This window comes from Pan troglodytes, chromosome 14, assembly GCF_028858775.2.
Source record: "Pan troglodytes isolate AG18354 chromosome 14, NHGRI_mPanTro3-v2.0_pri, whole genome shotgun sequence".
Lineage (NCBI taxonomy): Eukaryota > Metazoa > Chordata > Mammalia > Primates > Hominidae > Pan > Pan troglodytes.
In genome coordinates, this window is record NC_072412.2 from 81,210,052 (window position 1) to 81,224,637 (window position 14,586).

At 38.9% G+C, this 14,586-nt stretch overlaps 1 protein-coding gene across 5 annotated transcripts; it reads right to left on the minus strand.

The window, feature by feature from the left end:
- Nucleotides 1-2,942: 2,942 nt before the first annotated feature.
- COMMD6 (COMM domain containing 6) lies at nucleotides 2,943-14,357 on the minus strand. Of its 5 annotated transcripts, none has more exons than XM_009427053.3 (4): nucleotides 14,244-14,357; nucleotides 14,144-14,155; nucleotides 6,611-6,763; nucleotides 2,943-3,147 (listed from the first exon to the last, which is right to left on the minus strand). In XM_009427053.3, exons 1-4 carry the CDS (start codon nucleotides 14,283-14,285, stop codon nucleotides 3,097-3,099), a joined length of 258 nt encoding a protein of 85 aa, XP_009425328.2. In that variant the 5' UTR covers nucleotides 14,286-14,357; the 3' UTR covers nucleotides 2,943-3,096. The 5 variants fall into 5 exon arrangements, with proteins under 5 accessions (XP_009425328.2, XP_054521356.1, XP_054521358.1 ...); XM_054665381.2 differs by having other exon boundaries at nucleotides 13,979-14,155; nucleotides 14,244-14,321; XM_054665383.2 differs by having other exon boundaries at nucleotides 13,964-14,155; nucleotides 14,244-14,321.
- Between the last annotated feature and the right edge of the window lie 229 nt (nucleotides 14,358-14,586).

A 14,586-nucleotide genomic window follows, 5' to 3' on the forward strand; every position in this document is an offset into this window, starting at 1 on the left:
GGGGAGAAGAGACAAACCTTGCTCACAGAAGAATTTCAAATAAAATATGTAGGTGCTCCACCGTAAAAGAGAGGGGTATAACTTCCCACTCCTTCAGTATGGGCAGCAGATAGTGCCTTCCTTTCAAAGAGTAAAGTATGGAAAGAAGGGGGAAAAAGAGTAACTTGACAAACACTACCTCAGTCAATTATCAAGGTCAACATAAACCACTATAAATCACTTTGCTATATGTACTCTTGGTATGACATGTAGAAAATGGCACTTTACCTCTGTGATCTTCCTCCCAAAAACCCACAATTCAATTCCAGAAACACATCAGACAATACCCAATTGAGGAGCACCCTAAATTATACCTGACTAGTACTCCTCAAAACTCTCGAGGTCATCAAAAACAAGGAAAGTCTGAGAAACTGTCATAACCAAGATGAGACATAACAACTAAATGTAATGAGGTATCCTGGATGGGATCCTAGATCAGAAAAAGGACATTAGGCAAAAACTAAAGAAACCTAATATATCAATATTGGCTTGTTAATTATAACAAATGTACCATACTAATATGTTAATAGGGGAAACTGGACATGGAGAATATGGGAGCTCTACTATTTCCACAATTTTTCTATAAATTTAACTTTTGTGAAGTTGTAAAAAACATAAGGTACAAAAGATTTTAAAAAATTTGTTTGGAAAGGCCCGGTGCAGTGGCTCACACCTGTAATCCCAGCACTTTGGGAGGCCAAGATGGGCGGATCACCTGAGGTCAGGAGTTTGAGATCAGCCTGGCCAATATGGTGAAACCCCGTCTCTACTAAAAATACAAAAATTAGCCAAACGCTGTGGCGCACACTGTAATCCCAGCTACTCGGGAGGCTGAGGCTGGAGCATAGCTTGAACCCGGGAGGCAGAGGTTGCAGTGAGCTGAGATCACACCACTGCACTCCAGACCGGGAGACTCCGTCTCAAAAAAAAAAAAAAAAAAAAAAAAAAAAAGAAATTGTTTGAAAAGACAATTCTGCTTAAGTACCTTGTGAATTTTGCCTTCTTTCTATATAAAACTGATACTTATGTCAACATGTCTTGGTAGTGGAATACATGAAAAGACTTGGGTTTTACTTGATGAATTCAGGGTGGGGGCAATCTATTTCCTTTTGAAAACTAAAAGCGTATTAATAGTTTCCAATTTGAGAATGAGTTGTTTTCTAAAAGTTTACATTTAAGTCAACTGTTTGAAACTTGAAACACCCTTTTCCACAGAAATGTTATTAACAATGGTTAATTCCCAGGCCAGCCCAGTAAAGCTGATTAAGTGCTTAATAAAGCAAAACTAGACATTTGTAATAAAAATCGTGTAAAACTACAGTATGAAAAAATCTTGCTTTTTATTTTTATTTTTTTTTGGGGGGGGGGGGACAGTGTCACTCTATCACCCAGGCTGGAGTGCAATGATGCGATCTTGGCTTACTGTGACCTCTGCCTCCCGGGTTCAAACAATTCTCTTGCCTCAGCCTCCCGAGTAGCTGGGATTATAGGTATGTGCCATCACACCTGGCTAATTTTTGTATTTTTTGTAAAGATGGGGTTTTGCCATGTTGGCCAAGCTGGTCTTGAATTCCTGGCCTCAAGTGATCTGCCCACCTCAGCCTCCCAAAATGCTGGGATTACAGAAGGGAGCCACTGTGCAAGGTTAAAACTTGCTTTTTAAATTCAAAAGACAAACTTAAAACATGCAATTTAAATTTATTTCAAATCTGCTACCCACAGTGTTTGAGCCAGGGCCTAACTTTGGGTCTTTTTGCATATTGCCTTAAACCTAGAAATGCTACCCTGCAAACAGGGAAGGGGAAAGAGGAAGGTGTTAATCCGAAGTAAGTGGGAGACAGAGGAACCTCATGCACAGTTACAGAAGGCAGGTTTGCTGTTTTAACCCAGATAGAGGGGTTTCTACTCTTATTTCTAGGAACACAACGACACTGGTTGTGGGAGGGACAGAGAAGGGATCTTTGGTTTCTCCTAATTCTAGAATCATTAATGCGCTGGCATCCAGAGGGTGGGTAATAGAAATGTCTGTGGGTAGTTGGTATGCACAAATGGCCCATCAGCTAACTCATCAAGCTGGTAGGAATCTGAGTGCACAGGTGGGCTGCGGCAGGCAGCAGTCCTGGGCTCCTCACAGCAGTGTGCTACCTAGCAGGGAACAAAAAAGAAAGTGGACTCACACAGACCTGCAGAAATGCAGACAGGGTGTGAAGAGGGTTTAAATTTCTAATATGGCGGACCAGAATGTCTTGATCTATTTCTAGGCCATCTATTCTATTCCGGTGGTCTATTTGCTTACTTCTAAACAAATGCCATACAATGTGGTGGCTTTATAGTATAAAAGAGTTTAACAACAGGTTTATATATTTAAATTCAACAGAGATCATCTAATGCAATAACTTGTGCTAACGGGTTAACTCCGTCGTACAGAACTCAGACTAAAACTCGTCTTTCCAACTCTGCGTATGTATTTGAACTTTCTACAACCATTAATAACAGAAATAATTGAATGCTAGACTAATACTGTGTAAAGGAGCAATGGTCAATCTTAATCTGATTACAAAAGTTTGAAAAAAGAAGCCTCACTCTTCTGATTGCCATTATAATAAGTGATGGCTATACAATTGAATTTGTAAAGTTATCCTAATCAAATACTACTTTTCTAATTTATATATATTTTTATATACATGACTCCAAATAAGACTGTTTATAAAATGGGTTCCATCCAGTACAAGTTTTTAAACTATTGTTGTAACACATAAATTTGTGCTGCCTCCAACAGCAATGACTCAACTGTTAGTCTGATTACATCATTCACATTATCACCAAGTACATCCTCTAAAGTGTCTAATTATCACTTTTATAAAGCACATTCACAAAGTTGTGCATTCATCACCACTACCCAGTTCCTGTTTGTCTGATTTTTATTATTTAAAAAAATGGAAAAACAAAAGTGCATTTTTTCATTCAATAAATGTTCCATCCTTATTTAGTTTTGTTGCAGAAAGTGAAGTCCATGACTTTAGAATGATAGCAATTTATCAACCAAAGAATCCGTCTTCACACCGTTTCAATAACTGCAGCAATTTCCTTGAACTGTCTGTAGAAATTCTGGAGAGAAAAGGGGAAAATAATATTAATTTTGCTTTTAGAAGATATTTAAGTAGTTATTTTAATTCTATCTGACTACCAGAGACTATATAACATATTAAGTTTGCATTTTAGTGTTACATTCTCAATTACTGAAGGTTGCTGTAAGAAATACGTGCAATTTGGTACTGCAAGCAAAAACACTACTGTGGGGTTGGATAATTATCTTATGACTAAACTTTTCAAAAAGCACATGAGAAAGTCCTTTTAAGATCACACCAGATTTATTAAATACTCAGCACTGTCCTAGACACTGAAAATAAAAACAAAAATAACAAGTTGGTTCCAGGCCTCAAAACACTTTCAATCTAGTAAAGGACTGCATTTCAGTGTGGTAAGGGCTGTCTCATTTAAGATTATGGGTTCAATTACTAGAAGAGAGATCCAACATTAACTATGGTTTATATGGTAGAAGTTTATTTCTCTGTCATTTAAAAATTAAGCTGGTATAACGGTTCTCCTATAGAAGTCATCTTCTTTTAAATCTCAGGTAAGAAAGGAATCAAGCAAATTGTTCTTCTGTCTTCTCCTCTACCTAGCAGGAAGCTAGGAGACAAATTTGAAACTTAACCTTGGCAATCAGGGTGCCTTCTAATGATTTACACATCTGCATTTTCCTTCTTATTTGGTCTTAATTTTCTATTTTGCTACTTAAGAGGATTTGTATTGTTTTAATTTATATGCAAATTTGTCACAGAATGAAGCAAAGTGTAACTACTTCTTTAAAAATACGTACTGATGTTCAAAATTTTAGTTATCAAAAAGATATAAATTAAAAGCTCAAAGAATGTTCCTTAGCTCTCAGTCATGTAATGTGATTAACAGGCTATCTTGTGGTTAGTTTTAAGCCATGTAAAAACTCTCTTTAAAAGAGTTGCCTCTAATGAAAATGTTTTTGTGTATATTTATATTTAATATGTTTATAATGTATGTCTATATGTATATACTATGTATGTGTATACATACACACACAATGGAATATCACACAGCCATAAAAAAGAAGGAAATCCTGCCATTTGCAACAACATGGATGAACCTGGAGGGCATTGTGCAAAGTGAAATAAGCCAGACACAGAAAGGCTAATACTGCGTGATCTCACTTATATGTGGAATCTAAAAAAGTCAAACTCACAGAAGCAGAAAGGAGACTGGAGGTTGCTAGGAGCTGAGGCTGGGGGTCAATGGGGAAATGTTAGTAAAAAGGTACAAACTTTTGGTTACAAAATGAGTAAGTCTGAGATCTAATGTACAATATGGTGACTACAGTTAATAATATTGTTATTGTTTACTTGAAATTTGCTAAAAAACATTTTACATGCCCTCAGCACACACACACACACACATACACGCACACACTCTCTCCAAAAAAAAAAAAGGTAACTGTGTGGGGGTGGATGTGTTAATTAGAGTGACTGTGGTAATCTTTACACAATGTATATCTTTTATCATATCATCACATTGTGAAACCTTCAAAATACACAATTTTGTCAACTGTACCTCAATAAAGCTGGGGAAAAAAAGTTAATCCAGTTGTGATTTTTTTTTTCCTATAGGAAAAAATTTCTAGAGGTGGAATTAGGACAGCACAAATGCTGCACAGAATAATAACAATTAGGTCAGCACTGTGAATTACAAAAAAGACCAAAACGTGTATTCTCTTTCGAAATTGACTGAGTCCTCATATTTAGTTGAATGTTATTCCCATATCACAATATACATTTATTTCCTTTTCACTAAGTCTCAGTTCCAAGACACTAATCAATATTAATAATGTTAAATTTGTGAACATTATTTTTGTTTCAAAGCAGGGATATCTATTTTAAATAAAGAAATCAGGCTGAGCATGGTGGCTCACGCCTGTAATTCCAGCACTTTGGGAGGCTAAAGTGGACGGATCAACTGAGGTCAGGAGTTTCAGAAGTGGATGGATCAACTGAGGTCAGGAGTTTCAGACCAGCCTGGCCAACATGGTGAAACCTCATCTCTACTAAAAATACAAAAATTAGCCGGGCGTAGTGCTGCGTGCCTGTAATCCCAGCTACTCAGGAAGCTGAGGCAGGAGAATCGCTTGAACCCAGGAGGCAGAGGTTGCAGTGAGCCTAGATCATACCATTGCACTCCAATTGCATCCAGCCTGGCCAAAAAGAGTGAAACTGTGTCCCCAAAAAAAAAGAAAAAAAAAAAAGAAATGAAAGGGAAACAAATTATTTAAAATGTAGTTTATAAAAGCAGAAATCAAAAGTATCATAAAGTGGTATATGAAAGGGTTTTCTTTAAAAGGAAGCCTAGGACCAATATAATTTTAGTTAGTTTTACAAAGAATCACTTTTTATTTCCATTTCATTCACGATGGTTGCTTTCTCTGACTTTTAGAGTACTAACTGCTGTTTAAGTACTAAGTGTAAGTACTAACTTCGTACTAGTGTAAGTGCTAAGAATAGATTCCTACCTATTCATACCAAAAGGAACAAACCAAACAAAAACAAAACTGTACAGGACAGTTAAATTAATGACAAAACATCTCCAGTATGTACATTTAAAAGAAAACCTGGCCGGGCCCGGTGGCTCACGCCTGTAATCCTGGCACTTTGGGAGGCCAAGGTGGGTGGATCACGAGGTCAGGAGATCGAGACCATCCTGGCTAACATGGTGAAACCCCATCTCTACTAAAAATACAAATAAATTAGCCAGGCATGGTGGTGGGCGCCTGTAGTCCCAGCTACTCGGGAGGCTGAGGCAGGAGAATGGCGTGAACCTGGGAGGCAGAGCTTGCAGTGAGCCAAGATCGTGCCACTGCACTCCAGCCTGGGCAACAGAGCGAGACTCCGTCTCAAAAAAAAAAAAAAAAAAAAAAAAAAGAAAACCTGATTTATTCCCACCTCCCCCCCACCTTTTATTCCTCCTTGGTTACAGAAAAGAGGTAGAATGATAATATGGTAACATCACTCTAAACTACTGAGTTACTTAAGTCCCTAGCTGATAAAGCCAGCCAAGAGGTACACTTGCTCTGACCTGTCTTTTGTAAACATTATCAGTCAGAAAATTCAGGGTCAACACTATTCAAAGATTCATTTAGCTTAACATTCTTGAATATTAAGCCCAAAGGAATAAGAATAAAACATTTAAATGCAAAGTAAATATCCTGCCATTGAAGATAAAACTTTCCTAAATATACTCAGAGAGGAGTACTGTTCAAGCGATCAAATGGCACAGTACACAACTTCAGCACATTATATTGAAAATAATTTATCAAATTCCCAAAGAAGACAAATTCATGTCTCTTGCATATACTACTAGTAAACGTAAAGCATATCAATCTACAAATAAAAACCATTAAAGTTTTCCTGTAGGAAGATTTTATACATCTTTTTATGCAATGATTACAGAAAAGCTGAGCTAAAACTGGATGAGTTAAATCACAAACCTGAAACTGTGGAATCGTCATTTCAAAGCACTTGGTCTTTACTTGGCCTGAATGATCTGCCACTTTTAGCATCACTGCAACATAAGGATACTTAAGAGATCTGCAAGTGTCTGAGCTCACAGCCATACCCAGTTTCCACTGAAAATCTACAAGCTTTAATAAGACAGGACAAAATAATACATTAGTAGTAACATTACCTGGAATGCAGATATTTATTCAATTTTACTGCAGTTACACTCAACTTTTAGTTTCAACGCTGGTCATATTTAAATAAAGTATCTTCATTTTAATACTGCTAGAGGAACAATAATCAAATGAAAAAATGGAGAGGTTATAAGGGATATAAACACAGTTAAAAAACACCATCATAGTTTAAAATGGAAAAAACACAAAGTGAAAAAAAAAAATCTCCCCTCCAATGTATAACGGAAGTGGAAGGAAGATGTGGCAGTATTGGTTTCCTTTAACAGGCTTGGAGTATCTTTTAGTTCACTTTGCTGTTCCATGCTCAAGCCTTACATTAGCATGTATAGTGATAAGGTGGTTTTGGATTTCATCATTGTTCATGACAGATACATACCCTGGGTGATGTGCTATGCAGTTTACATGTATTACATACCTCACTGAATCAACATAACACTATAGGTTATTGTTTCCACTTTGCGGATGACAAAAGCCAACTTCAGAGAGCTTAGGTAATGTGCATAAGGTCACACATTTCTGGAATCAGAACTGAAGCCAAAGTCTGTTTGACTCCAAAGATTACATGCTTAGTGACTACTGGTTGTCTTAATACTTTTAATCTAATTCCTGTCAATGATTGTTAAATGATGCCATGGCATAAAACATGCAGCTGTTAATACTGCCTCATATTAAGGCACATAACTCTAAAACATAAAACACAGGGGTAAATACTGTCTGTCTTGTTTCCAAAGCATAGCCTGGTACATAGCAGCCACTCAAAAAGTACTTGCTCACTGACTGATACCTTTTTCTACAAAACTAATGCTCACTGGGCAAAAAACTTCACTTGTTAATACATTTCTTCTTGGAAAAGTTAGGATTTTTGTAAATCCCACCACGTATCCTACCACATATCCATCATGAACACTGATGAAATCCAAACCACCTTATCACTATTTACACTAATGAAATATTTGAGCTTGAGGACTATGGTGAGGAAAAGAAATAGAACGGTTCCCAAGTGTGCCTCAATCAACCATAAAAGTTATATAACCCATTTTCTATTTTAGGACTTTTGGGGTATGGAATAGGGGAAGGCATTTGTAAATCTTCCATTTTTATAAAAGGGGGACCAAAAATTCCTCCTATCTCAGACTTGCTTTGCACCAATCTCCTACAGCATTAAGTCCAAGCTAGTGCTGACAAAAGGTTAACATCTTTTATAAGTAAGATTGAATAAATTCATTTTAAAGAAAAGTTCTCCATATAAAATTAGAGAAAGGCAAATCACAAAATAACTACAAATTTCTAATAAACATATGAAAATGTGCTCACCTTAAGAAACAAGGAATTAAAAGCCACAATTAGATACCACTACACAGCTACCAAAATGGCAAAAATTTAAGTCTGAAAATTCCAAGTATTGGCAAGGAAGGATGTGAGGCAATGGGAAGTGTCACATGCTGTTGGTGAAAGTGTAAACTGGGCCAATCTATCAAAGAGCTGACTTTAGCTAGTAAAACTGAAGCTCTGCATACTGTGATCCAAATTCTACTAGGGATAGAACTTAGAAAAACTTTTTGAATATGTACACAGGATACATATATGAAAATGTCCCCAGCAGCTTTATTCATAATAGCCCTAAACTGAAAACCCAAATGTTCAACAGAAATACAATGGATAAATGAAATGCTATACAGCAATGAAAATGAACTTCAGTTACACGTAAAACCAAAAATATTTAAAACAAGTCCAAAAGTTATGATTCAGTTCACTTAAACTTGAGAAACAGGTGGTAAAACTATAAAGAGAATATGCCTATCCTTTTGGGGTGGAGAGAAGTGGGCATTGATTGAAGAGGAGCATCTGGTGGGCTTCTGGGGGACTGGTAACACTCCATTTATTGACTTTTGCTTGTGGTTACACGAGTGTTCGCTTTTAGATAATTCATTAACTGTCCATATTTTGTGCACTTTTTGCATATATAGTCCAGAGAGAGCAATGTAAGTCAGTGACTACATTTCTGGTTGAAAGGAAGAGTTTATTGTAGCCTAGGGAGTTAAGGGAAAGCTTTACAGAAGGCTTTAAGCTCCATTTTGAAGAATAAACAGAACAGGAATTGAGGAAAATGTGTTTTATTTATACATACCATAAATGCACACCTAGCAAAGAATAAATGCTTAATAAATATTGGGCGGAACCAATTACAGATGAAAAGAGTCGAAATTTGGTTTAGGGATAGAACATTTTATCTGTCTTGCTGGGTGCGGTGGCTCACGCCTGTAATCCCAGCACTTTGGGAGGCCGAGGTGGGCGGATCACGAGGTCAGGAGATCAAAACCATCCTGGCTAACACAGTGAAACCCCATCTCTACCAAAAATACAAAAAATTAGCCGGGTGTGGTGGCACACGCCTGTAGTCTTAATTTATCTGTCTTAAAGTAGATGGCTTTTGTAAGCAAATATGAAAAATAAAGTTGACAAGTGATCAAAAAGCCAGTAATTCCTTGCAAATTGAGCTTTCAGAGGTTTTCACAGTACTTTTATATCCTTTATCTTACTATGGAGAACTTACCACATTAACTCACTTAAACTTTCCCTGTAGGCATTGGGGACTCACTGAAAGTTTTTTTTTTTTTTTTTTTTTTGAGATGGAGTCTCGCTCTGTTGCTCAGGCTGGAGTGCAGTGGCACGATCTTGGCTTACTGCAAGCTCTGCCTCCCAGGTTCACGCCATTCTCCTGCCTCAGCCACCTGAGTAGCTGGGACTACAGGCGCCCGCCACCATGACGGGCTAATTTTTTTGTATTTTTAGTAGAGACAGGGTTTCACCATGTTAGCCAGGGTGGTCTCAATCTCCTGACCTCGTGATCCGCCCCGCCTCAGGCCTCCCAAAGTGCTGGGATTACAGGCGGGAGCCATCGCACCCGGCCGAAAGTTTTTCAATAGAGAGAATGATATCAAAATATTGATTAATGGATATTCAGGCTGGGCACGGTGGCTCACACCTGTAATCCCAGCACTTTGGGAGGCCAAGGCAGGTGGATCACTTGAGTGCAGGGGTTCCAGACCTTCCTGGGCAACAGCCCTGTCTCTACAAAAAATACAAAAGTACAAAAAGTAGCCAGGCGTGGTAGGGCATGCCTTTAAGTCCCAGCTACTTGGGAGGATGAAGTGGGAGGATCACCTAAGCCCAGGAGGTCAAGGATGCAGTGAGCTGCGAGCATGCCACTGCACTCCAGCCTGGGCAACAGAGCGAGACCCCAAATCTGAAAAAAAAAAAAAAAGAGAGAGAGATATTCTTCTGGTGGCAGCAGAACACAATAATCCAAGTCTGAAGTTATATAAGTGCCTGAACTAAGTTGGTGACAAGCAGGACTAAACTGATCATATGAAGGATGCATTGCTAGGTCTTGATGATTGCCTACAAGATACAACTATAGTTGTTTATAGAAAATTATAAAAAATTGAGCTTGGATAACTGGGAGAATGCTGAGGTATCCAGTCCAAAAGTATCATTAAGAGATGATACTAGGGTTATCTCTATAGGGATGTTCAGAAAGTGGCTAAAAATCCAAGAACAGAATTCAGGAGAGTTCATGAGTAGAGAGAGTTTTAATTCCAATAGTGATGTCCAAAAACTGAACCAAGAATTCATTTTCCTTTTTTTTTTTTTCCAGACAGGATCTCAGTCTGTTGCTCAGGCTGGAGTGCAGTGGCATGAATATGACTCACTGCAGCCTAGACCTCCTGGGCTCAAGCGATTCTTCTACCTGGGCTTCCCTCCCCTAAATGTTTGAGTATGAAATAAGTAAGCAATTTCTTATTCTTAACAGTATTTAGCCTGTACAACTCCTTGATGGAAGAAGTTCCACTTTTACCATCAACATTAAAGTGGCAGAGTAAAGGGTTGCCTATTTGTTTCTCAGAATCTGAAATAAAACTAGAAGATTTCAAGCAGAAAAGCAATGAAGGCGTGCAATGCTAAGTTCCACTCACTATTAAAACAGTGAAATTGTCAGGTGAGGAAACAGAGAGAGCTGCCATCAAGACACTGTGCAAAGTCAGTCTTCACAATTGAAAGAAAGCTAAGACTAGGTTTATGAGATGAGAATTTCCAAAATTCTAACCTCAACATTTAAATGCAAACTGAAAGCAAACCTTCTAATAATTGTGGTTTCGCCTTAAGTAGGAGTGAACTGCACAGATTTTAAAAATAAAAGAATATAAAAGAAAAAATCAGAACAGAGAGCACTTACCACTATGCAGAATGTTAAGAATGAAACAATGTGTGGTAGCCCCAAAATCATTGTATGATGAAGTATTAAAAAAGGAAAACATACAAAGAAACAAAAAGCTAGTAGTAAAAAAGGAAATATAAAAACATCCAGAAGTAAAATGAATATAAAGAATAATCAGAAAGTAAATATATAAAAAGGTAAACAAACAAATTAGCTGTAGTCACACTAAAAATTGATGTGGAGGCTGAAGTTACCAGTAATATAAAAACATGACTATAAAAACTGTCTATATAGATAAAACTGGTAATTCCTATGTGTTTTGAGTAAGAGAGGGAGGCCTCACTATTCAGTATATACTAAGCAATACTATATTCTAGGAATTAGGGATGTAAAAAATAGTTCCTGACCTTCAGAATTCTAGTGGGGAAGGCAGACAATAAACAAAAATATAATGAAATGGTAGTATTATAGCGTGACGAAATGCAGGGTAAGGTGACAGAGTGACAAGAAAGGCTATTTAGACAGAACCTGGGAAGACCTCTTTCATGCGGCTTTTGAACAGAAAGAGACTCGAATAAAATAAAGAAAAAGCCACAGGATCTGGAGAAAAGAGCATTCTGGACTGAGGGAGAAGCATGCTTGGCGTGTTCAGGGAACAATGAGGCCCAGGTGGCTGGAGGGGCATGAGCTAGGAAGAGTGGTAAGAGATGAGGAATCCATCTTCGAAGGGCCCTGTAGGCCACAGTAAATAGCTACAACTTTTTTCCAGTGTGACAAGAATCTCTTAAAAAGCTCTGAGTAGCAGAGATACCTGGTCTAACTTACATTGCAAAAGGCTCATCCAGACCGCCAGGTGAGGCACAAAGTTTAAGGAAGTTGGAAGACCCTGTTACAAGGCTACTGCGGTATTCCAGGAAAGAGAATGGCGGCTTGGACCCAGGTGGCAGCAAGAGGAGGTGAATTTAGAGTGAGAGAAAACAATATGCTGATCTGATTGTATGTCAGGTGTGAGGGAGAGTTGGGAGCCTCCAGTAATTTGTCGCTTTCAGTTTAGGCACTGGTTTCTGTGGAGCTTCTGCTCTAAGCTGTGGTTCTCTGTATTCGCAGTCTGTCTCACCAATTTGGGGGACAGCAATTTGCCCTGTGACCTCGCTTCTCTGACAGATCCAAGAGGAGTTGTTGATTTTTCAGTTTGTTCAGTTTTTCCTTGTTGCTAGGACAGGGTGGTGACTTCCAAGCTCCTCATGCGCTGGATCACAAAGTAAAAGTCTACCGCTTTTTGTAATTTTCTTCATAAAACTTTTAAATATCTTTTGTTAGATTTCTTGCAAGATGCTCTGTAATTTTTTTTTTTTTAAGAGATGGAGTCTCACTCTGTCACTCAGGCTGGACTGCTGTGGTGTAATCACAGCTCACTGCTGCCTCAAACTCCTGGGCTCAAGAGATCTTCTCTTCTCAGCCTCCTGAGTAGCTAGTACTACAGGTCTGTGCCTCCACACCTGATTAATTTTTTTATTTTTATAGAGATAAGGTCTTGCTATGTTGCCCACGCTGGTCTCAAACTGCTGGCCTTAAGCAATCCTCCCAAAGCCCTGAGCTTACAGTCATGAGCCACCATGGCTGGCCTGTAATTTCTTCATGTTATAAATGACATCTTTAAAATTATATTTTCCAACTCTTTATGTCTGAACTAAAGAACGTTCAACAATGGAATCACCTTGCTGACTCTCACATTAATTCTAATAATGTTTGTAAATGATCTTGGCTTTTCCTATGCAAACAATCATATAATCTGTGAATGACTGCATAGAAGGATGTGCAGTAGGCTGAATAATGGCCCTCCCAAATATGTCCACATGCTAATCCTCAAAATCTATGAATATGTTACCTTAGGCAACAAAACAGTATTGGCAGATGTGACAAAATTAAGGACTTGGAGATGTGGAGATTTTCCTGGATTATCCAGGTGGGCCTAATGTAATTGAAAGGGTCCTTATAAGAGGGAGGAAAAAGGGTCAGAGTCAGAGAAGGCAATGTGACAACGGAAGCAGAGGCTGGAATGATGTGCTTTGAAGATGGAAGCAGAGGCCACAAGCTAAGGAGGAAACATTCTCCCCTACCGCCTCAGAAGGAACAAAGCCCTGCAGACACCTTGCTTTTAGCACCGTAAGACTAGTTTAGGACTTCTGACCTCCAGAACTATAAGATAATAAATTTGTGTTTAAGCCAAAAAGAGTTCAATTTTAAAAACCCCATAATTAGTATAATTCTGTTTCAGAATATCTTAAATACAAAACAACGTAAGAGAATGGATAAAATGACTTATGAAAGATTGACTCGAAATGCACTAAATCATATAACTAAGCAAAGCCAGGTAGACGGTTGACAGCTCTCTGACTTCCCCTACTTCCCAGGAATCCTCGAAAGCAAGATCAGTTAGAGAAAAATGACAGCAGTCAATGGACACCTCTTTCAGCCCCTGTATTCTAATTATTTCTTACCTCATCCCTTTCTTACATTTTGTATGGACTTGGGTAACTCCTGGCCTAAAAATAGTCTAGTTTTAGTACTCCTATTCTGGAAAGTGTGTTATAAATTATTGGCCTACAAATAGTTTATTAGCTACAACCGCATAGCAGCACTTGAAACAGAAATGGGGCTAATATACACTTTAAAAGTCAAATTCATATTCCTAGCATTATAAATGCATACTCTAAAAGGCTAAAATGCTATACTCCGTCTTCAAAAATAACTTAGAGACTAAGAAAATGTTTGCGGTGCTATCTCTGCAAATTTTCCTAACTTCTTTATCCAACACTTTAAAATACCGTGTTCCTGGCTTCGAATAACAGTCGCCTAATCAAAGCCCAACAATCCTTGATCTGCATTCTTTGGGCTAGTGCAAGGTGGGGAAGAGGAGCTTTCATTACAATGGCAACGGCTACCGGCTCAGGTGCAAAGGAGAAGGAGCAATGCAAGAGAGACGGCTGAAGGTCACCGGCTCGCGGACACAGGACTAGGGGAGACCTGGGGAAGGCTCAGGGTGGCACGGCCTCGCGGCCGTGGGAGGCAGGCTGGCGGAGGACAGGGCGGGGCGGCCGCTCACCCACCTGGTTGGTGACCTGAAACGGAAGCAGAAACACAATTTAGAGAAACATCTTTCTTGCTCCAGAGCCTTGCTGCCCACTCTCCTTCCAGGTTGGAACTCACATCGGACTTAGCATCCAGCGGCGGCTCGCTGGTCGTCTCCATGGGCAGCGTCTGGGACTTGCGGCCCGGACTCGAGAGAACGCCCCCCGACCAGCGCTTCCGCTTCCACGTCCTGCCCCTAGCGGCCTGGCGCATGGGGCGGACGTAGCAGGGGAAGCTGAAAAAAGCATCTTTATGTGACTCATATTTTTTCTTAATTAAACATATATCTTAGGAGACATTGAGCTAAAAGAAAATTATTTTATGGAAAAAGGCCAAAGATTTGGGAGATACTTTGAGAAGAGAAGCGCTAATTAAATTTAGGATGCCGCTTCCCCCATCTAACAGTGACACGTGGGCTCTT

What these genes read in the sequence shown, in the direction of transcription:
- COMMD6 (XM_009427053.3), bottom strand. Translation starts at nt 14,285, where the DNA reads ATGGAGACGACCAGCGAGCCGCCGCTGGATGCTAAGTCCGAT. An exon ending in TGACGATTCCACAGTTTCAG is followed by an intron (nt 3,148 to 6,610) that starts GTTTGTGATTTA and finishes TTTTCTCTCCAG; the next exon opens with AATTTCTACAGACAGTTCAA.